Genomic DNA, 24,890 nt, shown 5'->3' on the forward strand with positions numbered 1-24,890 from the left:
ATTCTTATCACAAACTTATCTGTGGTGGTTTCTGGGTGATGGAGATTTTTTTTTTTCTTTTTGCTTCAGGTGATATACTGTGGCTACGTGGCATACATGATGTGACTGAAACACTATCGTTGGCAGATAGCTCTGAAACTATTGAAAATGATAGTAATCTTGAAGGTGGATAGTCTTCAGAATCCTGTATGTTGAGGATGGAGTCTCCTAAACAAAATAAGTCAATGCAGTTATTTAATTATTACTATACTGCTTATTTAGTATTACTCATTGCATTCACTGACACTCAGTACTACTTTAAAGGTGAAATTGTAAAAGGAAGATCTGTCTATTTCAGCTATTTATTTTTTTATCACAGCTGCATCTAAAATGATAGTACTATAGAGTAATAACCATATTTTTTGCTCAAACATGAGAATTCAAGAATAGTCCAGAAGGAAGACAGGCAGTCCTTAAGAAAGAAGTATGAAATAAAAAAGTTTACCAACCTGAAGATCCTGCATATTCAGACATGTTCCTTTCATCGTCCTCAATGCAGCTTCCTCCTTAGAAGGAACACTTCTCATGATGTTTCATTCGGGCAACCAGGCCTTGCATTTCTTTGTTGCACTGTTTCGTTTTGCACTCATGCCCATCTTTCTCATAGTTAGAGGAACTTCATTAAAATATTCCCAAATTGGGTCTCTTTTACGGCCTGCTGCCATTATAGGTTTTCCCTTCTAGTGAGAGAATGGTATGGTATATCTCAAATCAATGAAGATTACACTCAGAAAGACCTCGAGTTCTGGAATATGCTGCTCAAACAGTTTCACTTGTTTCTACTGCCTGTCCCTCCCTTCTCACATTTATCTCCACTTCCAGACTTCTTCTCCTTGTCCAGACCTATTCCGCCCCCAACAATCTTCTATTCTATTTTTGAAACTTTGCACTTTTAGAGAGAGGTAAGGGATTGACTCTGTGTACACAAATTTGCAGAGGGACAATAGGGTTGAGGTCTGTTGTTTCTCACCTCTGTATATTTATTTTATTTATTTATTTTAAAACATTTTTGCTGTTAACGAGCATGTTCTCTCTGGAGACAGAAATCCACAGTTCGAGAACTGCAAAACTAAGCATATCTGATGGTATTTTCTAGACTGAGCACTGAGTCCCATTGGGTAGATTAACCTAAATAATCTATACAGAAGCCCCTGGAACCCCATAAGATTGGGTCCCTGATCCATGAAGTATACCTCTACCCCGATATAGCGCAGTCCTCGGGAGCCAAAAAATCTTACCGCGTTATAGGTGAAACCGCGTTATATTGAACTTGCTTTGGCCTCGAGCATTTCCGTTATTAGTCACTTCCCACCCCCTGACTGACCCCTCAGAATCCCCAACCCATCCAACCCCTCCCTGCTCCTTGTCCCCTGACTACCCCCTCCAGAGACACACCTGCCCCTAACCACCCCTCCCAAGACCCCACTCCCTATCTAAGCCGCCTTCCTCCTTGTCCCCTGACCGCCCCCTCCAGAGGACCCCCCATCCCTAATCACCCCCAAGACCCCACCCCCCTGCTCCTTGTCCCCTGACTGCCCCGACCCCATCCATGCCCCCACGCCCTATCCAACGACCCCGTCCCCTGACCGTCCCGCCCCCAGAACCTCCAAACCATTGAACCCCCCCTACTCCCTGTCCCCTGACTGCCTCTCCCTCCCCCCGAGACCCTCTGCCCCTTATCCAACCCCTCGGCCCCAACGCAGCACCCTTAACACGCCGCTCAGAGCAGCAGCGTGTTGGAGCCAGACATGCTGGCGCGCTGATCCACCAGAGAGCGCAGGCCCACCCTCCCGCCCCAAGAGCGCTGCTTTACCATGTTCTATCCAAATTTGTGTTATATCGGGTCATGTTATATCAGGGTAGAGGTGTATTGGAACTCATTTACAAAACTTTTCTTAAACATTACATGAATATATTGTCTCATACTATAGAATTAGAATTTATAATCCCTATTCCATGATGAGACATCTTTGAGCTATAATGTATCTTAATTAAACCTATCTTTAGGTAGGATTTTTTCCTCAAAAAGCATTTAATCAAATAAATCAGATTTAAATAAAAAAAATCTGATTTTTTTTTAAATCATTGATTTTTGTCCACCTTGATTGGTATTCTATTGTTTAACAGTGTGATTAATCATGATGAATTTTTTAAATCGCAGTTAATTTTTCTGAGTTAGTCGCGTGAGCTAACTGCGATTAATCAACAGTCCTAATTTTAATGTATGATGAGTCTGCATTACACCAACACCTCATTGTGGTAGGAGGCGGTGGTCGTCTTGGTTGGGGAATCTTGTTGGCTGAGACAAAAGGGAAAGATGTAGGAAAGAACTTCCTCTTGAAAGACTGTACCAGGGATGATCCTAATGCATTATCACGAGTGAATGTGGATACAGTAGGCTATTGTGCCACCCAGATCTGCCTGTGGGGTGCGGGGCTGGGACAGCTAGCAGCTCCTGGTTTTTCCTTCTCGCACTCTCAAGTATGGTTTTGCAGCCATAATTTGGTGTTCCATTGTGGAAATCTGGGAGTGAGTATAATCTTTTAAAGATAAGTTTCTGATCTCATTTCTTTTGCTGATTAGGTGCAGCTAGGGTAATGGAGAAATCCCACTTGGTTTCCCCCTTCTTTAGTGTGAATGCCTTGGTCTCAGACCTACAACAATATCTTCCCTTGTCACTTCCCAAAATTGCCTTATGTATTTATAGGTAAGAAGTCAGTGCATCATGTAGGTGTTGAAATACAGTAAAATGGGGGAGAACCTTAAAACTAAAGTGGGTGTTGGTTTCCCTTTCCAAGGACTTGCTTGTATTTGGAATTTTTTAGTCATGCTCTTAGGTTTTGTTATTGTGGGTACCTTTTGGCAAAGAAATGAATTCTTCATTGGGCACTGAAGCTGGTCAGTCTAGAACGCATGATGCTGATCTCCCCTGGTAAAGTGTTTGAGTTTAGGGCCTAGCACCAGAATGGACTTTGTCTCATTCCTAGTTCTTTGTTTATCAGGTACATGAAAAATTAAGTGGTCTCGGAAGGCTATAATTGAGGTGGCAGGCACAGAGGTACCTTGTTCTTGACTCCAAAGATTAGGCCCAGACCTTGAAGCCAGAAGGGATTTGGGAATGGAAGGTGTGCAAATTGTAAGTGGTCTCTACAGCTAGTTCAGCCTTGTGTTGGCTAAGTGAGGCGGCCTTCTGTTGGATAAACTGGAGTGGCTGCTTGGCTTTTGAACGATTATGCTAGATAAAGGGCGTTGTCCTGTCTTGAGGTGCCCATTGTTACTATGTCCTATAGTGAGAGAATGAGCATAGTCTCCAAACACTGAAGAGAGGGGAACACTGTTCCGCCTTCCTGCAGGTAGGGGTCTCATAGGTCTCATTGCTCCATTTATCTGTACTGGGGGCAAACGCTGAACAAGGCCCCATCTAGCATGACCATCTGTATGTGCAGTAGACTACAGAGCAATTATGGAATTGTAGTGCCCATGTTCATGTGAGCGCTTGGTGACAGGAAGCCCTTGCTGCATGCCGAGAGACAGAGCTCTGTCTGAGTATGGGAACTTAAACTCCTGCTCTAACCTGATAGGGGGTGGGGAAGGAAGTTCAAGTACCATATTTAGGTAGGAATAATCTGGCTGTATTGGAGGCTATTGAACGCATTTACTAGACCACCAGGAAGGTAGTGGGTGGCTGCTACTAGTTAGAAAGCTGAATGTATGAGTTGATGTCCAATGCCCAGGAGCACAGCTAGCAAACTCCCTGCATTATCTATCAAAGATTACCTTGCTTTTAATCAGCTTAGCACTTTCCCAGGTTTAAGGTTAAAACCTCTTTCCAGGCAATGATGGTTTTCAGGAGTTGGGGTTCACATGGGGTTTTGCTTAAGTTTTAACTTAAATTTGATTATAAACTTGAGAATCAGTCACTGGTACAAAAGTAATGACTTGTGTATGTGTATATAATAAACGTTACCTTTATTCCAGCTCTCTTCAGTTAGAAAATTTCAGCCCTGATTTGAGGGTACTCGGATTGTGGTTCCTGAAGTCCTAAACTGCAGTCCTCAGGTCTGCTGTATCTGAGATTCAGAACTCTGGTGTGTGGATGCTAATGATTTCTTTTTTTAACAGGCAAAGCTTTAGCATGCTGCTCTCCTCCAGTAGCCTTAGGATTTGTCCCTGCTGGTGAACTCAACAAACTAGTAACTTCTATTCCCCTACAGTGGAATATACAAATAGAGTATTGCTGGTTGTTTTGATAATATCATATTTGATTATATGATTTACAAACTATATGATGGGCACAATGAAAATATCTTAGCAGAAATTAGATGTATCCTTCAGGCTCCAAAAAGGGGCCATTCTCAATGTCACAGAGTTTGTGGTGGGACCTACCAGTATTTATGAAGTCCTCAAGAAAAGCAAAGACTTTTTTGCATGCTTTGCCAAAAAAAGAGAGAGACAGTTAGACTTCTGTTTCATAAACCCAGTGCTTTTTATGCAGTAGGACTTTTAAGGGGAGAAAGTGAGTCTTAATCCACAGTACGTCAACCAAAAAGGGGATGTCCTCAAATATTAGCAGCCAGCCTTGCCATGTGACACCAGAACTCTGATGCTGGAACAATAAGTAAATTAAAAATCTCAGGAGGCAAACAAAACAGGGACTATTTTCCTGCTTTGTCCCTTCAAAACCCTCATCCAGGTTTTCTTCAGAGAGGTTTAGGGGTATGTCCGACCAAGGAAAAGTCCTAAAATTTGAGGCACTGGCATCTTTAATATCTGAATAGCAAAGGTTTGATTGTGCTGGAAAGAATGTTTCCATAGTGAGAACATTTCCTATTTGGGAGCATGAAGGCCTCTTGCTGTGTCTTAGGAATCTTCCCGTTTACAGGCTGGTCTCTCTCTTTAATTCTTAATCAAGATGTCTGCATCAGAGCAGAATACCCTGTATGTGGCAGCACAGTTGGTTACTGTGAAGATGACTGTGCCACAGATGGGATTGTGATCTTAGAGGAAGGATAAACAACCGTAGTAACTGAACTCTTGAGAAACTGAGCCCATGTTCATCACAATATACTGCTTGTGCTAAAGAACAAAAGGGAGCAATAGACCCTTTGGAATATAGAGGGATTGTCTGCAAAGGGAACCCTTTCTAGGGAGGTGGTGGTAACTCCAACTGTAGTTTACACCCACAGACTGAGTTTGAACTTCCATCTGTCTGTGTGTGTTGCTCTTAGCATTTCTTGCACAGGCTGAGGGGAGCTCTCCCATAGCTCCATTGCATGGAGTATCAGTAGCTTATTTCCTTTTTAGCTGTGGGCTTCACGTCCTCTTTCCTGTCTCTCTTGGCACCAGGAGAGAGAGGGGGTGTTAATGGGGTTTAACTTTTTTGTTTTTTCCCCAACTGATTGGAATGTAAAAGCCATACCTAACACAATGGGAGAGTGTTGGAGCAATGAAGATACAAAATGGCAGCTGTTGAAGGAGGATGGGGCCGAGAGTTCAGGGGATTGGGGCTAACCATGACCATGGACTTTATCTGTGGAGGTGGCTTCTCAATTCTCAACTGTTCTGTGTTAAGCACAGGAGAGAGGAAGGGGACTGCTTTGGGGGAGCTGAGGTTACCATGACAACCTGTTTATGCCTCACTGATGCGTTGTGTAAATCCATTTAGAAACGAGAAGGGCCTTTTGTCTTTGGGAGGCTTGAATGGGCCTCATTAAACCTGAAATGTGAAAAAAATTCCCTTAAAGTGTGTCTGGGAGGGGGACGGGTCGAGTGGAAGGAGTGAAGAGGGCAGCCAACAAAAGCCCTCAAGTTGCTGCTTATCTCTCAGACTTTATTAATAGGGGCCTTTAACCCCTGGCAATTGATGTGCGCTTGCTTCCATTGGGGGCCCTAGGAGAGGAGGGGCCTTCTCAGAGCATCTCCCCATGGTGCAGCACCTGGCAGGATTTTACATAATTTAATTAAAGGGAGTTCTCCCTGCAGTGAGCAAAGGCCTGGTCACTTGGGCCTTATTAGATTATTCCACCACTCCAAACACTGGCAGCCTCTCCCATTAGGCTTTCTGGTTGGGGAAGTTGTCAGGGGTACAAGAGAGCAGGCTGGTCTCTCTCAGGAATCTTGGTGCTGACAGACCATGAGCTGGACTGTCATCCTTTCAGTTTTTGGAATAACACAGCATAAGTGCTCTATGCCTCCACTAACAGGGGTTACTTCATTGTTTTAAGGCTTATGCTGCCAATGGCTGTTACTCTAGCTCTAGATGCCCAGTTTATCCTCCCATGCTCTTCTCTATTTGCAAACATGCGGGAGGGATGTTATAAGTAGCTGGGGTGGGTGGGGCATTTTCATTCTTCCTCTGGAAGAGTTCAGGTTCGATATTAAGGAATACTTTCAAACTCCATGAAGAACATGGGGCAGCAGAAAAAGCACCTCAGGGAGGCTGTGGAATCTCCTCTCCTGGAAACATTCTAGGTGGAGAAATGGAGGCTAGCTCTCAGAGTGGTTTATGTATAATGAAATTGATCTTTCCTGATGAAGAGTGAGAGCCTGGATTCTTGCCCAAATAACTCTTCACATCTTATCACAAATCAATGGCTTCTCTGTCCAAGTTCTTCTCTCCAGGCTTGTGTGCCAGCTCGGTACTTTCACAGAGAGCATAAAAGGCGCAGCTACTCCTTGTGAACAGCTGGGCGTTTTCTACATGATGAAACATTGGACATTTATAGCACTCTTCACCTGAGCATCTCAGTGCCTTAGAAATGGGGATAAGAATTATCCTCATCTCTCAGAGGGAGAAATTGACACAGGGTGTGCTAAAATGATTTGCTGAAAGTCACATAGTGAGCCAGTGAGAGATGTGTGAGTAGAAGCTATATTTTTCTACCTGCTAACGTGCTCTCAACTAGACCATACTGCCCCATATAACGAATTAGGGATGTGGTGCTCTCTAGCAGTACAAATCTCCCTCGAGAGCTTATTGCCTCACTGTCAGCAGCTATTCAAAGACTCTTTTTATCTCACATCTTTGTGTGCTGCATTCTTTGTCCGCTGCATGGTGCTTTTACAGAATCTTCCCTCCCTCGTTTCAGCATGTCTACCTCTTCTCTTGTAGCTGTGGAAAGCAGGTCCTGTCAATGGAGCCTAGGCCTGGCTGAGCTCCCTGGATCTCATGTCTCTCTAAATCACCCTGCATTGAGAAGTGCCTGGCACGTGACGTTTACATTCTGTGTTTATTGACATCTGCTGCTCAGATTAGCTGTTTATCAAGATGAACATAAAATCCAGGAGGCATAGCTTCTAAAATGGGCTCCAGGGTGGGATCTAGGGGAGTGGGGAGGAGTGGAAGCTTTCCTTTGAGCCACCTTTTGTATGCAAATAAGGTGGTATTGTGGTGGTGGACTTGGAGCGAAGCGTGTAAAGAGATGACATATTTAGAGTGCTCTATACAGTACGGCATGAAATACGGTGTGTGGGGATTCTCCTCCCTTGGACATGAAAAGATTAGACAAGCTGAAGGCATCTGTTTGAGTCGGTATCCCTCCCCCTCCAGCCATCACACAATTTTCCCTTTAGGGTTACATTCCCAAGGCCATGTGGTTATGCTAATAGGGCTGATTAATATTCATGAGCTTGCTGCATGCACATGGTCACCTGCTGGGTAGCTGTAATTTGGGGTTTGTGAGGATGTTAACTTCTTTTGTGGGAGGGGATGGATGGAAGTTCCCAATTTTGGTATGGTAGTGACAAAATAACCAAGGAAACGAGGCAACTGGCTAAAAAGAATTTAACAGTAAAAGTTAAGTAATCAAAATTTTGGAATTAGCATAGAGGCCTCAAAACCATACAGTAATGTAAGCATCTTGGAGGCAAAACTTTCCCCTAGACAAAAAAGGAAACAGGAGGGCAAAGCAAAGAAAAACAGCATGGCTAAATGGCAATATAAAAGAATTAATTTAAGCCAAAAAGTCATCCTTCAGAAAGTAGAAATCCATCCTAAGTGACAGCAAAAGACAGGAATGATAAGGGCAGGCAAAACATAGGCTGGAGTAAAAGTAGTAAGAGGAAATTTGAAGACTAAGTAGTCATAGACACACACTTCTTGAGTACATCAGAAGTGGAAAGCCTGTGAGACCTTTTTGCTGATCAGGGAGTAAAGGGAGCAGTCGGAAGAGTGATAGTATAGAGACGCTATATCAGTCTTCATAAAAAAGGATGCTGAGGAGGCTGCCTATCCTGGACCTGCGCTTTGCAGATAATAAAGATGAGAGACGGTCAAACAGAGGTGTTTGTGTATATGTGTATAAAAATGTACTGGAACAAACTCGTGGGTTAAACTGCAATAAGTCAGAAGGAGCAGATGGTATTCGTCCAAGAATTTTGAAGGCATTTAAAGTAAAGTGGCTGAGCAGCTAACAAGATGTAATCTGTCATTAAAATCAGAGGACTGGAGGATAGCCAATACTGTGCTTGTTGTTAAAGGCATTTGGAATGATTCTGAGAATTACAGACCGGTTAGTCTTACTTCAGAACTGGGTAAACTATTTGATAAAATCAGTTACAATAGGGACAAGGCATCACAGCTTCTCTTAAGGAAAATTGTGCCTCTTCAGTCTATTAGAATTCTTTCAGGGAGTCAGCAAGCTAATGGGTAAAGCAGAACTGCTGGACAGAATCTGTTTGAATTTTAATAAAGCCAGTGATAGATTTCCTCCCAAAAACTTACTGGAGGAATTAAGTAGTCATTGGGTGAGAAGTGATGTTCTGTAATGGATTTAGAACTGGGTAAGAGATGAAAACAAGAATTTATAGTCAGTGTTCAGAATGGAAGGAGGTTAACACTTAGGGTGCTCCACTGTTGTGTGGTGTTAAGTTAATGTTTGTGATCTGTGAGAGAGGGTGACCACTGAGGTGGTAAAATTCAGAGTTATCCCTAAACAGCTTAAGGTTGTCAAGACAGGTTTGTGAACACAAGTTTGCAAGGCCCTAGCAAAATGAGGTGATTGCACAATACTGCAGCAGATGAAATACATTGTAGACAAGTGCAATGTAATGCACGTTGGAAAGAACAGTTGCAGCCACTCTAGGGAAAAAAACCTAGATGCCATTGTGAATAGCTCAGAAAAAAATCTCCTCTGGGCCACTGAGGCCAAAGAGCAAACAAGATAGTATTTTTTAAGAGCGACTCCTCTTAAATACTGTGTTCAGTTCTGATTACCTCATACTGTATCTCAAAAAGGATAACATAGCAGAAATAGAAAAGGTCTATAGAAAGACAATGAAAGTAACTAGACGTTCTCAGGTTAGAGGGAAAAGTGCTGTTTAGAAAGCAGATAAATGAGAAAAGGGAACGTGACAGAAATATATGAACTAATAAATGGTATAGAGATGGTGAATCGGGTGCTGCTATTTACCCTTTCTCATAATGAACAGCTCAGCCTAACCAATAAAAAGGCAGCAGAGGTAAAACTGATTAAGATTTTTTTTACATGATGCATAATTATCTTGTGGAACTCACTTCCACAGGATATCACTGAGTTGAAGAGCTTAAGATTCCACTCTGGTGTTTCTTGCGTGTTTCTCTAAAACATCTGATACAGGACATTGACATCCAGGATACTGGACTAAGATGGACTATTAGTCTGATTCTGTATGAATTCCTGTGTCCTAGTTTACTGGCCCTTTTGAGGCATAAGGGATGGTGGGAGACTTATGATATGACAAAAGCTGTTAGCTCCATTGAGGGGCCTTCAAAGTAAGGGTGTCTTGTAGGCCTTACTGGGGAACGACCTTGTAAACTTGTCCTTGTGAGCAGAACTGGTGCACCTTGTAATGCTTCAAGATAGGTGAGGCGGGTGGGCAGGGCTTTCCATTTAGCTTGGTACTTCGGAGTCTGGTTAATTTGTGACTTTCTCCGTAAAGAAGGAACTCAGGTGTCACAAACCAAACTGCAGGTTACTATGGGTGACAAAAGGACCCTCTGGCCCCATCATTCCCCTCTGGTTTGGTCTAAATCTGGTTATGCTGGTGGGGTTTTTTTTGTTTGTTTTTTTGTTTTTTGCCAGGGCTGTCATTCCCAGTCTCTACTTGACTGTGCTACTGCCTAATCTGATGTACCACAATCTGCTGATACTAGCCCCTTGATTTTAGTAGGCCTGAATAAATATGCTTGCCAAGGTTGCGATGACTGCATTGTATAGAGCTGGGCAGCAGTTGTGGGCTCCAGGGGGAGCCCATGTCCTCTGGAAAAAGGAACAATCTCACAATGTATGCAGATTCTGGAGGATTCCTCCCTCAGTAGGGAGGAAGTGAAGAACACTGAAGTTTCCTGTAGCCAGTGGTTGTGAGCTTGGGGAAGCAGGGAGTGATTCTAGAGGTGGGGAATTTATGGTGGAGTAATAGCAAAGCCACAGTTGTTATGGTTGTATCTGTTAATTGTTTTTAACAGGAGAAAATAATAAAAATAATTGCTAAATGATTTATTCTAGGAAAAAAAGAAACCTGCAAAATAGTGCAGGACGGCTTTTAATTTTCTATGAAGCTGGAGGTTGTAGTGGAGTAATGTATTTTACAAATATTTTGGATATAAGAACAGATGGTTTTTTGAATTGGGTCTCTAGCATTTCACTTTTTTCAGAACTCTTTTGCAAAAATAAATACACGTAGTGATCCTGCACTGAACTTCCAGTTTAGATTACTATGTAGATATTTAGTAGTTACATTTCTTTTTTGGAATTTGAGTGAGGGAAAACTATTCCATAACTGATTTGAGCTGTGCCAATTTGAAAGCACCACATTAATGATATGATGAAACTGATTGCTAGGCATTGACCTGTGTCTGTACATTGCAGCAGATTTGTCAAATTCCAGTGGCTTCATTCTCTCTAATGTTGATTTCAGCATTGCCAATTTGAAAGCTTTGGTTAACTAATGACAACATTCTTTCCTTGGTAATATCCGGTCTCTTACACATGACAACAGATTCACCAAGTTGCAATGACTGCGTTCAATCTAACATCAGCATTTCTTCAGAGTTGAACACCTGCTTCAGCTGCTGGTTTTTTTCCCACTACATTGTTGTTCTTCTTTATAAGACCTGTTTGCTTGTTCACTTCAGTTTATAGTCTCTATACTAAAAAGCTAGCAGATACAGTTAACAGCCTCACACTCTTCTCTACCTACAGCGACATAAAACATATTCACTCTTACGACTATCCTCCTTCCACAACACATGAACACCCAAGACTTCCTAAACTACTATGCAGCCTTAACTGCACTTACATACAAGAACTAAAAGTAGATATCCTTTGGCGATATACTACTGGTTTGGGATTTCTTTGAAGAAATTAGAAGACCAAACATCATCTTCTGTGCATGCCAGACTTTGAACTGTGTGGCAGTTTATACAAGGAGACGTATATTTAAATGCTGATCTGTTTTCTTCAGAGAAGTGCAAATGTGGGAATACATATACTATCTGTGAATGTGCCCTGCATTTCAGACCTGTAAAAAAACAGGTTCCAGCCCCAAAGAGCTCAAGAACGATGTGTGTGTTAAAATTAAACACAGGTTAGCTGTTATGGTCACTCTGGGATCCCTCTGAGGGCTGATTCCCTGATCAGTTGGCATTTTTCTAAAGATGAGGTATCCTTTTTGTGCTACACAAGTGTTTAAAAACACTATTTAAAACATGCTAACTAGGTCATGTTAAAAAAGTGTAGTGTGTTCGTAGTCTAGACATGACCATACCAAATAAAAAGGGGTCTGGGTGTGGGGGAAGGACTCACTCACTCTGCAGATTCCTTAGTTAGCTCTGGGGTTAAGCAAACCTATTATTAGTTTGATTCTTAGCTCCTTTCTGCTTTGTTTAACCCTTGTTAAGTCAAGTTCCAGGCAGCAGACAGAATGGTGCTGCTTGCGCCGATCACTTCCAAGTCCTTTCTGAGAACTCATTCATGTTAGCTAGGCTTGATTCTTTTAGTGCTTAAGAACTCGGGTTATTGTGTGGCTGGCTCCTGGTCTGGATATATGCCCAAGTGCCATGGCAGCCTCTAGCATTTCAAATGTAGGGACTCAAGGCTGGCCCAAGCAGGGGTTTGGAGACAGGGGGCCCTTGTGTTCACACATTCTGTTCTAGCTTGCTGTTCCTGTTTCAGCTTCCTGCAGTCCTATGTGCTTGAGCTATGGCTGCAGTAAGCCTTGTGGCTGAAGGAACAGATTATTTCTTCCAGAGGGAGACAACTGATCTGTTTGCAGCAAGGCTGGAAAATAGCTGACTGTATCCATCAACTAACTTTCCCTGTCCTGGGGCAGAGGAAGCAGGGCTGTGCTTGGAGGCACCTGCTGGGCAGGGTCCAGGTTCTGAGCTCATGTTAGGAGCTATGCTGTCTGAGATTTGCTCTGATGTAGTTGGATAGCTGATCCCACCAGTGAATTGGATGGAGCCACATCTGCTCAGTCGTGCTTGCTGCTATGGTGTGCTTGAGTTGGAGAGGTGGTGATCACTCTTGGGCATGTTTCTCACATGCTAAAGAGTGCCACCTCCATAATTTGCTCTGGCCCCTTGCGCAAGAGCATACTTACCCTTGACTCTCTCCCACATGGCTGTGCCGGACAATTTCCACCAGCCTCTCTCTGTGCAACAGGATTTCCTGTCTCCTCCTTTGGAGAACTAAGCAGGGATTATCTATCACACTTGCATTGGCATATGTTCCAAACCATTCCCTAGGATTTTCAGGTGAGGGCAATGGACAGTCTGCGGTCCATCTTAGTCTTCCACTTCATGAATTCACTGTGGTGGGTGACTGCTTTTTTAAATCCATGCTCGATGCATCATGCTAGGACCAAGGGGCAAACTACTATTTAAATCTGGCTACAACTTCCAGCAGCATGTTTTGGGGGAATATCCTTTCACCACCCAACCCACTTCCCTCTTCAGTCGAATTATATTAGTGGCGTTAGAATACTCACAGCACCGTCTATACTGGGCACTAGTGGAGCCAAAGGATTAACAGGCCATTTATGGTAGTCATGCCATAAGGTCAGGTTCCACTTAAGCCTTTTGAATCTTTAAAACTCTGTATAGAGAGCCTGGATTAACCCTGCATTGGTGAGTGCACTTGTCAGAGGTATTGGTGTCTCCTGAGCCAGGCAGAAAGTATTGACTGGTCTCCTCCTGCCCATCTGCCATGCTGACTGGCCTATGCAGCCCTGTCTGGTTGCAATGGAAGCCTTTGATTTTTGGGCTCTATTTCTGGGGGGCCACTGAGGCCCCTCTCTCCCAGAGAGGGGACTGCTCTTTAATTTAGTTTCTCAGCTCGGGCATCTTTCTGACTCCCTGAGGCCTGCTGCCAACAGAGCTCTCCTTGTTTACCCAACTCTGAGGAATCGGTTTACAAGCCTCACAAATACCCTTTTCACCTTTCCCATCAGAAAACACCTCCCGAAACAATGAAGAAATTGGATGCTGCCACCTGATAGCTCCCAAGGAACCTGCAGAGCAAGGAATTCACTCAGCAAACAGACTTCTGTATGTGCCCTGCAAGAAGAACCACAGCGAAACCTGCCTTTGTACTCTGGCCATTGAGGACCAGCTGGCTGGCATACTGAGGCATTCAGTGGCCCAGCACGGGAGAGGCTTTGTGGGTCTCAGGGTGGAGGGCAGTAACAGGAGTTCTATCCAAAAATCAACTCCAGGGCCTTAAAGTAACCAGTCCTCCCGCTAACAATGCAAATAAATACCATGAATACTCCCATCCTGATGTATTTTTGAAAACTTGTGCAGCTTGCTGTGCCAGTAAAGATTTTTTGAACTGAAATGACTTGCCCCATCTTTCCCACAACCAAGAAAAGATCTTCAGTAGCTGTCTCAGTCTGTGCTATCCTCAGTTACTGACTAACTCCATTACCTGACTGCAAAATTAAAACTAGACATCCTCCCTACCATCCCTTGTGGTGTGGTGAGAAGGCTGGGCTGGGAGAGGAGCTTCAAGGGAATCCCGGATGTGAGAGTTGAGGGGTGGATCTCCAGTGTGGTGCTAAGGGCAACTGGGAAGGTTTTATTATCAATGATATACCAGCCTTTGTGGCATAAACTGCAGTGGAATGGGGTCCCACACTGAGCAGCTATCTGACAGTGAACAATCTGGCCCATTGCCTAATACCCCAATCACAAAAAAACTGGTAGTTGGGGGCAGATGAGGGAGTTATTTAACCATCTCTTGTTGTGAGGCTCCAAGTTCATAAAGGACTTCATTTTTCAAATGAAAGGAGATATAGCCATGTAAAGCATGATAAGTTTCGTGATTTGCATCAGTTGAGTGTTTTTCTCTTTTTGTAGTAACGGGAATTGTTCTAGCTGGTGCCCTCAAACTGTTAGTCCCTCAGGGCAGAGATTTTTGTGCAGCACCCTGTACTTTTACATTTCTCTATAAAGGTTTGCTTCCTCTGAAGTATACTGGCCCCCTGAAAGCCAAGCAAAACAACTAAGTTATTTCTGCACCCTCTCTTCACAGTAGACCTGGCCTAGAGGCCAGCATTTGCTTTAAGTCTGGTTTATGGAACCAAATCTGGTGGGACCTGTAGGGAGGCTGTTGGTGACTGTATGCCTTTAGAGTTGACAGTCACTCCCAGAACACACTTAACAGGAGACTGCTCTACACCAGTGTTTGCCCACCCCAGCCTGATTCCTGCTGCATTTCTGCATTGCATCCCAAGTTGTAGTACCACAGACTGCCTCAAAGGGGGTAGTGTGATTTGGGAGGTTGTGGGGAAATTAAGGGGGGAAGTAAATTGTGAATGGAATGAGAGGATTTACGCTGGTCCTTTGCTGTGTGAAGGAGAGCCAAGAGAGGAGGAGCGGGGACTGTAGCTGAGGACATGCTTCAGTCTTCTCTGGATTCTGCTTTAATTTGCTTGATTGGTCAGAATATCCATCTGGTCATGGTACAAAGAGGCTCTCTGATCAGGGGGATCCTGCGTCAAGAAGCCACCCCTTCTTGTAAAGGGATTGCGTGTAGTGGGCAATCAGTGTCTGCCCTTCTCTTCACTACCTTGAAATTTGATGGGTGGCTAACAGATCCTGCCTAATAACCACTCTGCGTCTGTCCTTCCCCATTTTTCTATGACTCCTTTTTGTTGCAGGGATGAATGAATATAGATCTTCTGCTAAAGCTAGGGTAATCACGCTTAATCTCTGAGCCTGTTTCCCCATCTGCAAAATGGGGATATGTACCTTTAAGTGTCTTGAGATGAAAGATGCTGTATGTTAGTAAGAACTACAGTAAAGGCCTCACTTTCAATAGGCAATCTCCTTAGAAGGCCTCTCTTTAAAGAATTCTATAGTTTCCAATATAACCTTGTTAGGCCAGCATCTTTTAGGCAACTTACTTTTGTTTTGCTAGTCCCGGTCCCTTGGATGGCTGCTGGCAACAGGTGTGTGTGTTTTTGTGTGTGCACTCTACCTCGAAACAAGAATAACTGAAATTGCCTGCTGGGCTGGCCTGTTCATTGGTTTCCATGGGCTGTTTAAGGAATGCAGCAGCTCAGCAGGTGCACTGAAGGATTAGCAGTGAAAGGGTTAAGACTACAAGTGTTCTTCGGTATCATTGGCTGGGGTTATTGGATTCCAGGCCATCTCTCACCAATTCACTGCCCGTTTTGTTTGTGAGGGGCCTACCAAGCTCCTGGGTCTCCTTGGTGCTGCAGTTGCATGTGTCAGTGCCTGGCTTTTGCCCTTCGGTTAGTTTGGGGGATCCAAAGGTAGTAATTCAAAGCAGGGAAAGCTGTCAGCTAATTTAAGACTTCTCGGTTAAGTCTAATGGAGAGTGCTTGCAAATTCTAAATATGGGAAGATAGAGTTAAAAGCTGCAGTGTTTTGGGAAACTGGATTAAAAAATATTGGGTCTCTGTGCTGGGCCCACTCTCACTGAGAACGCTGTTTTCTGCTCCGACTTTGCTGACATACCAGACTGTTCTCCAATTGGCTGATAGCATTAATGTGCATCAGCATGGATAGGCAGCCAGAGGGTGCTCTTAGGCTTTCCATGCTTGTTGTCTTCTCCCAGGTCCTTCCAATTCAAATGTCACAAAAGAGTGTAACCATGTGGAGAGGAGACGTTTGTAGATCACAATCCAGGTCTTCGGTTTTTCCGTGGGGCCATAAGGTGGGCCCAGTCATATTGTCAGAGCTAGTCTGTACTGGTTGGTGTCATTTGAGCCATATCCTGGATGAGTAGGTAGATTAGCACTTCAAGCAACTGATCTGTACTCTCCTTGCTACCCTTCTACCCAATGCTTTGCCACTTCTACTGTTTTCTGAGGTGCCTGTCTTCCATATTTTAATCTACTTTGCCCTAGTACATACTACCTGCATCCCGAAGAGCTTTATTATGGAGGTGCATGGCATGGCTCCATAGTTAAGGTTGAATTGAGTTGTGCATTTTAACGAAATTAATTCAATCTTTTTTATGTATGAAAAATACAGCAGATCCTCCTGAGGTTACAGCACATGCTCTTAGGGCACAGAATGAATTTTCTGTTAATTTACGAGTAGATCTGGTCATTAGTTTTAGATCAGATTAATTTATAAATGGTCCTTCAAGAGACTGGGCACCCGCTGTCAGATTCCCCCCCGCCCCAAGTGAGCTTACTAGAATAATGCACTCTTCATATGCATCATGGTTAAATGTCACTACCATGTTATGTATAGGCCACATATGAAGAATTTCTTTAGGACTAATAGTACATTTTTTTTCTGCTGTTCACAACTGAAAAACTTCAGTAGAACATGAAGAATAACTTTATTTCAGAGAATTCCATAAAGAACTGACCTCTTCCAAAAGGTCTACCATTTGCTATTCTCAACAGAATGGAGACTACAAGCTACCCTTAACAAATGTAGTTCCCACAGGTTGCCTGTTTTTCTCTGCCTTGTTGTAGATTAGGAGCTGCAATCTTCCCTGAAAGCAACTTGGGGAACTGCTATTGGAACAATAAGAGTTGGTGGCCATTTTGGAAAAGGGCATCTTAACTGATGGCAAACTGTGGTTTCAGTTTTTTTGAGAACAATGGAAGTTGGCAGCCATTTTGAAAGTATTCAGTTCTTCGTGAATTTCTCTGAAGATTTTGTCCGTTTTTGCTTGAGAGAGAACTCTGTTATGAAAAAGTCAATAAATTCCCATTATTCCTACTTATTTAATTTTGAAAAAAATACCTTTTGTGCCAGATCCACTCATCAAAGCTTTGGGGAAATATGATGGGGGCGGGAAGGAGAGGAAAAGTGAATGCATGTGTTTACAGGAATGGGCGGGACAGGACATGAGGCAAAACGGGTATACACCCGGGCAGCTTGGTGGCGGTCTGATGCTGCAAAGCAGATGTAAACCCAGTTTCTGTGGCCACTACAATTTGGCTGATTTACATTACTTGAGTGAAATAAAGTAGCTAGAGCAGAAATGGGCAAACTATGGCCTGTGGGCCAGATCCGGCCTGCCAGCTGTTTTAATTGGGCCCTCGAGCTCCCGCTGGGGCTTGCCCTGCTCTTGCTCTCCAGCTGAGGAGCAGAGTCGGGGGGCACTGCATGTGTCTCCCGGAAGCGACATGGCCCCCCTCCAGCTCCTATGCATAGGTGCAGCTAGGGGACGCTGCCCCCACCCCAAGCGCTGCCCCTGAAGCTCCTATTGGCCGGGAACCGTGGCCAATGGGAGCTGCAGGGGTGGTGCCTGCGGACGGGGCCGTGTGCAGAACCTCCTGGCGGTGCCTCTGCATAGGAACCAGAGAAGGGACATGCTGCTTCCAGGAGCCGCTTGAGGTAAGCGCTTCCTGGAGCTGCACCCCTGAGCCTCTCCCCATGCTCCAACCCCCTGATCCCCCTCCTGCCCTCCAAACCCCTCGATCCCAGCCTGGAGCACCCTCCTGCATCCCAAACCCCTCATTCCCAGCCGGAGACCTCACCCTACCCCGCCTCCCCCCGCACCCAAGCCCAGAGCTCCCTCCCACACCCTGAACTCTTCATTTCTGGTCCCACCCTGGAGCCTGCACCCCCAACCGGAGCCCTCACCCCCTCCTGCACCCCAACCCCAATTTTGTGAGCATTCATGGCCCGCCATACAATTTCTATTCCCAGATGTGGCCCTCTAGCACCCCTGAGCTAGAGCAAAGTGGTGGATCTGGATCTAGCTCTGAAAGCTGAAAATCTTAAGCGTTCAGGTATATACTGTGTAATGTCTTGATAACTCAGTTTAGTCTTCTTTGAGACCACACCCTGTTACACCTTAATCATAATTATACGGTTATTGCATGGTGTCATTTGGGTATATAGGGTATTGTTGAGGGGCTTTGTATCACTGCAAAGACCCCTCTGGATAAAGAGTTATGCTGGGGTCCCACTGAGGTGGGAAATGTGTAGCATTCTTCCTTCTTTGCCCCAAAACCTCAAGACATCTGCTTTGCTTTGTCTGTAGCTTCCTATTTGGAATCTTTTGGTTAGGAAGGAGCCAGCAGAGGCTGAAGCCGGGAATTTGAGTCACTTGGAGTTATCTCACCAGAAAATGTGTGAGTCAGACGAGCTTTGGAGAGGTGGAGGTTAGATCCCGCTTCCTGTTAGGGTGGAAACCTGTGTGTGTACAAGTGTTTGCTTGTTGGACCAAATGTGCACACCTGTGGCTTGTCACAGGGTGGGTAAAGAGGGGGCAGTTCTGTACAAGATGTAAGCATGTTCAGGGGATTGCATCAAAGCTCAGATGGTGGGCGGGGAAGCCTTTATCACTTGCAGTACCTTGGAAAAAGCATTCTGGCTAGCAGACAAGTGGCATAGCTGTGAGGTGACCCCTTTGAGGGCCAGATCTAGTTTACATGCCAGCAGCTCTGTTGAGTTGGAACACAGCTGCATCATTCACTTCATGCCTTGTGAGGTAGTGCATGTGCAATAGTCATTTTCCCACCTTCTTTTCTTCTCTGTATTTGCAGTTTACAGTGACAGAGCTCAGTCACTTAGGGCTTAAGTTTCTTGACCTTTTAAGGTTACTGTGTATCTTTTGGTCTAGGAGTCATGGCTTTTATTAAATTTCATTACTTCCCCACAGCTTACATGGTAAAAGTGCATCAGCTAAACTGGTATGTGCTATTGGTATTGGAATCGGACAGGTGAGATAACTTGCTCAGTCAGAGTTCCAGAGAGTGACTGACTTCCCATGTGCCTGATGGGTGCCCTGTAGTTAAGCATTGGGAGCTTGTTAGCTACTGAGGTTAAGTTCCAGCTGCTGCTGAGCTCTGGCTGTTGGGAAGAGTTTGGGCAGATATGCTACACCAGATAGCATGCAAATACTATATCTGAATCAAATTCTAGAACAGGGAGTGGCTCTTATCAAAAGTAAATGTTCCTGCTGCCCCATAGCCTCACCCTGTCTTGTTGGGCTAGTTGAGGTGTGGGGGGAGGGCAATGGCAATTAGAATCAGGGCTACTCCAGTCTCTGAAGCAATTGATGCAGGTGAGATCAGTTTTGGCTGTCTTTTGCCTTAACTGCAGCTGGAATGTAACTTGGAATCTTTGCCAAGAGTATGTGGGCTCAGACTCCACCTTTCCTGCCGGCCTCCTCTGAGCCTGGGCTGTCAATCCTCTCTGGGGAGCTCATGTGATGGGAATTTTGAAGCCCAGGCTGCTGGCTCTGGCTTCAGCCCTTTGGCTTCTTGCTAAGACTTGTATGAGAGCCACAGAGCAGGTTGATCTTGTATGTCTGATCTTGTTTCTTTGATGCCTATAGTTTTGACTTGTGCAAATCTCTTTGGTATGGAGGAGGGGACAATAGAATCTGCTGGGCATATCCTCAGAGTGATGTCTTCTGGTTAGCAATTTGTTGGGGGAAGGGATTGATTACATCTGGGAGGGGCGGGAGAAATGAATGGAGGTGTAGCCCATCTGGGAGCTCCATACAATTCTCAAAGCACCCAAATTGCATCAAGGGAGCCATGGCTGCACAGCAGAGAGAATTTTTGGTTATCTTCCATCAAGAAGAGATTATGCTGTTTATGCTAGGTAAATGTTTTGCCCTTCCCCTCTCTGCTGCCCCAGTTCTCTAATTGCTGTTGTTTAAAATTCAGCTGAGTAATTGCCCTGTAATAATGGAGCCTAAGTGTTAGCCACATTGCCTTCCTTCCTTTTGCTTAGTAATGGCCTGCCTTCCAGCCCTGAATAGATTTTTTTTTTTTTTTTTACCCCTCCTTGCCATTTTCTGTCCAGTCCTCCCTTGGGCATACTGCCGAGTTTAGGACTTTGAGGCAACTGCTGTGTTGGCAGGAGGCACCCTGCTGAAGTAGAGCTCTTCTTCCCTTTCCTATTCAGCAATAAAAATTCCGTTGGTGGTGAGGGTGTGGGAGGGATCTCTCCACACTCACCAGTTCTCATGCTCCCAGTTAATCCTCCTTCTCTAAATGAAACCCAGTGGCAGAACCTCACCTTCCCAGTCATGGAAATCTGGACAAGGTACTCTTCCCTTCACTTCCCTCTGTGTTCCGCTCCTGGGTGCAAGGAGCACTGTCTTCACGGTACTCCAGTCCATGAAGAGAGCAAGTGGTCCCAGCAGCAACAACATAGTTCTCTCATAGGCTAACCACTGTGGTAACCATATTGTGGCACTTCCAGATTGGGGCGTGACGAGAGATTGAGACTTCTCCCTGGCAGCTGTGTGAGACTTGACTGTTCAGGAAGGTTAGAGTGAGGAGAATGAGGGACTGTCGCCTGAGTCTCCATTTAAAAATGGACTGGACCGAGCCCTGGGTAATGTACTGTAGGCAGCAAACCGGCTGTGACCCTGGCATAGGGGATGAGTGTCTGAATGTGGGGCTGAAAGGGAACCTTCAGACAATGGCACTTTGCATCCTCACTGCAGGCATTTGTCATGAGAAGGAAAACTTGTTTCAACATAAAAAATGTTTTGTGGCATGGAAATGGTGGGAGTTCCACCTGGGGAAAGTACTAGGTTTCCCTCCAGGAGGGAGGGGGACACAGTTCTGGTCAGGATGAAATCTGTGAATATTGCCCCAGCCAAGCAGAAACTTGTAGCTGCCCTGGTGCACAACGTGGAGCTTCCCCGCTCATCTGCATCCAAATAGGGCAAATGAATCTAATCTCTTACTCTCTTTCCTCTCTAGATTCATGGCTGGTAAAGGGCTGGTCATCTACCCAGAGATCGGGGACAAACTGGACATTATCTGTCCCAAGGCGGAGCTTTCCAGACCTTATGAATACTACAAGTTGTACTTGGTGAAGCGGGAGCAGGCAGAGTCCTGCAGCACTGTCATGGATCCCAATGTGCTGGTGACTTGCAACCGGCCGGAGAAGGAGATCCGCTTCACCATCAAGTTCCAAGAGTTCAGCCCCAACTACATGGGCCTGGAGTTCCAGAGGCAACAGGACTACTTCATCACATGTGAGTCGTCCTCTTCCTCATTACCCCAGCTTACAGCTGTCTTTCCATGTACTTTCAAAGCCTTTCATTGGCCTGATGGTTGTTCCCCCATTAAACTCCCTTTTAGTAGCTTTCTGGGCCAATGCTAGGGCATGTTTTCACTTCACCACAAGAGGGCGTACTTCATTGTCTTGTTTAGAGGATCAAGAGGAGGCTTACAGACACGTTTAGCACATAGGGATGTTTCTGGTTTGGGCCCTGCTCATGGCTTACACTTATGGAAACTCTCCTTGATCCTGTCCTGTGGGGGATCATGGGGAGGAGAACGGTGGTGAGGAGTGGAATGTAAGCTGCCTCTTGGGTTGGTGTATGGTTCTTATCCTGCCAGTGTGCTGAGTGAGTAAGCACCCCTCATCTTCCCTCCACCCCCTCAAAAAAGCCACAACACACTCTTGTTTAGTTAAAGGGGCAGGGAGTATTTTCTCAAATTCCGAATGGACCAGCGAGGGGAAAAAGCCATGTTCAGTTACTTCTTTGCAGCATTCTTGGAGCATGTGTGTTCAGTGATCTCTGTGGGGCAGGAAAGAGGTCAGTATGTGAGACCTTTTTTAAGGGCTTGTTCTGGAAGTAGGAAGAACTTTGTAGGTATCGGATCTCAAACGAACCGTGAGAAATTGGCCCAGTGTAAGAAACAGCTGTTCAGTTTCCCTTCTGGACAGAAGTTAAAATTAAGCATGTTGGCTGCTTGGAGCTGCCCTTGTTGAAACTGACCACAAAGTTGCCTGCAGAAGCAGCCCTTGACAAAGGATCTTGATATTTAGACAAAACGTACTTGCAATGTTATTGACACTGCCTTAGTTTTGACATTGTTTCATTGCTTCATAATAGATGACGAGGGGGAAGGACTGAGGTTCTCCAAAGTCTGGAGGTCCTCACAGACACAGGAAAGTGACCATGTTGGATGTGTTCAGCTGATCGTGCCTCTTTATTGCTGTAGAAGGAGACACCTATATCCTGTATAGATAGGACTCCTTTTGATCTGCCCTGAAGAAGGGGAGGGGCTCTTTCCATGTGTTGACTTTTTTTTTAAAGCAAGGGCACTGCAGTCACCTCATCTCCTGCAGTCAGTTTGGTCGTGTTGGGGGTTCAGTGTGCCGTGTCTGGATTCTGTTAGGTAGGCTTCTCTTTCTTCTTTCTTTTCTCCTGTGGATTCTCCTGAACCTTGCCACTCGATTTGGCGCACTACACTAACCCAAGAGCAAGAAAGCAGGAAAAGGGCACAGCGGCCCCGCCACAACTCATCTGTCACCTCATGCATCATTGGCTCCTTGTTTGCTTGCTTGCTGTCACATGCTGCTAACTTGCCACTCAGCAGCCTGGACCAAAGGTCAGCCTGCGGTGCCAGGGTCGAGCTCAGAGACATGTAATTGGGCACACCTTATTCAGAAATCTATTCTAGCCCACGTATCTCATCTTGGCAGTCGGGTGGGGACGGAGTCTACCAGAGCAACATTAACTGTATGCTACAAGTACAGCAATTGCCTGGTTACAGTGACTGCCTTTGTGGTAGGTGCTTATAAGCCCTTTGTGGGGCTGCGCTGCTCATCTTAGCCAGCCAGATCCAAATCTTCATGGAGTGTCTGCATTTTGCTTTGGGTTAAACTGAACAGAACCTGGTACCCGGAGAGCAGTAGAGATGGGCTCAGGTTACAAGATTCAGAGCCAGATACAGATTTTCAGACAAACCCACTTTGGGGACTGTATGAATCTAGACTTTGGCTTGGGCCCATCTCTAATTCTTGGTGGGAGCAGAGGCTGGTGTTGGAACTTACAGAAAGTTGGCACTGTTGATGTAACTAGCAAGCAGAAACTGAACTGGTCATCTGAATGTGCTGAGTGTGATGTCTTTGCAGCCGTGGTTTGTGCTGGGAAGGCCTGAAACAATTCATCTACAACCAGCTCATTATGGTTTTGATTTTCAAGAACAGTTCAAAGTTAGGGGTGGAAGAAACCAGATGTTGGCAATTCAGCATCACCAGTTTTTTTTTTTTTTTTTTGACCTGCCGTCCTCAATCTCCCCTGAGAATGGGGGGTCATTAGAGGACCTGCCCCTGCCGCACCCCATTCTTGGGTAGACCGGCGGATGTCTCCCAGCTCAGCACCACACTTGTTTGGTGAGGCTTAAGGTTTGGGAGTCAGTGATGAGACTGAGTTGCTCCCACCCCTTTTCCATTGTTATACGGGTACCAAGGGGAGTCGAGGGGTTTTGGCAACAATGATAGAAACAGCTTTAAAACAGGGTGTTCTTGGTATGGGGGTGGCAGCATTGAGAGTTGTCCTTCCTAATATTTCCAACAGCAAAGTAGCCTGCCACTTGACTCCCGGACTAATCTTCATCTTCACTTCCAGTCTCTCGTTCTCGGCTGGGATTGTGGTGCCATTGTCTCACCCTGAGTTAACTCCCCTACCCACCCACTCACACCTGTGCATGCTTTATTCACATGGTTCTTAATTCCCGACCACCACTTGCTTCTGCAGGATGTTGTTAGCACCTTGAATGGAGAATCCGAAACTCATTCCTGGGGCCCCCATCATGTGCAGCCAGCCGTTGCTGCTGCATGCTGTCAAGGGCCCCAACGCAGATTGCCTTCTCCAGCATGGCAGCTGTCAATCTCAGCTAGGTCACACCTCAGTCCTTTCCACAGCTTCTCAGCCAAAGGAAGATTTGATTGAGCTGCAAGTTTCCCTAAAGTGGGCAAAAGAGGGGGGAGGTGAGGGGGCTAAATGCAAAGGAACGAGTCAGCCTTTCATATCCCGGGCAAACATCTTGAAGCACTCGGTCACTGGTTTTTCCATGTTAAGGGTCAATGCAGGTCAAGTTCAAGCAGAAGTCGACTCTTCAAACTAATGAGGATTGAAAGCAGGGGTCCCAACCGGGGCCTCTGTGTTACACCCCATGGGACATCAAGGATTCTTGTACCAGAGCTGACTCAAGCAGTTCTGAGCAAGAAACCTACCGACCTCTGTAACTGTGGGGGGAAAAAAGACTGAATGACAATTCATGCACCAGAACAAGCCCCTTAGCTAAGGAGTTCTCAAACTGGTGATTGGAACCCCTCAGGGGGTCGTGAGGTTCTTACATGGTGGGTCATGAGTTGTCATCCTCGAACCCAAACCCCACTTTGCCTCCAGCATTTATAATAGTGTTATTAATTTAAAACACTTTTTTTTATATTTAAGGGGAGGGTCGCACTCAGAGGCTAGCTACGTGAAAGGGGTCACCAGTACAAAAGTTTGAGAATCACTGGTCAATAGTTCCCAAACTTTTTAGTACTGCAGTTCCTATACAGATATTTTAAAACGTGGTAGCTCCCCAGAACCAATGCTGTTTATTTAACTGACTCGGGACATTAGATTCAAGTGTTCAAGAACAGTAGATTCACGAGGGAC

At 45.2% G+C, this 24,890-nt stretch overlaps 1 protein-coding gene across 1 annotated transcript in view; it reads left to right on the plus strand.

The window, feature by feature from the left end:
- EFNB1 (ephrin B1) overlaps window positions 1-24,890 on the plus strand; it is a 134,821-nt gene that overhangs the window by 57,774 nt on the left and 52,157 nt on the right. Inside the window, exon 2 of the mRNA XM_037909075.2 lies at window positions 21,184-21,461. Coding sequence (XP_037765003.1) covers window positions 21,184-21,461 — 278 coding nt within the window. The remainder of the gene's footprint in view (window positions 1-21,183; window positions 21,462-24,890) is intronic.

The sequence above is a fragment of the Chelonia mydas genome, chromosome 9 (assembly GCF_015237465.2).
Source record: "Chelonia mydas isolate rCheMyd1 chromosome 9, rCheMyd1.pri.v2, whole genome shotgun sequence".
NCBI lineage: Eukaryota > Metazoa > Chordata > Testudines > Cheloniidae > Chelonia > Chelonia mydas.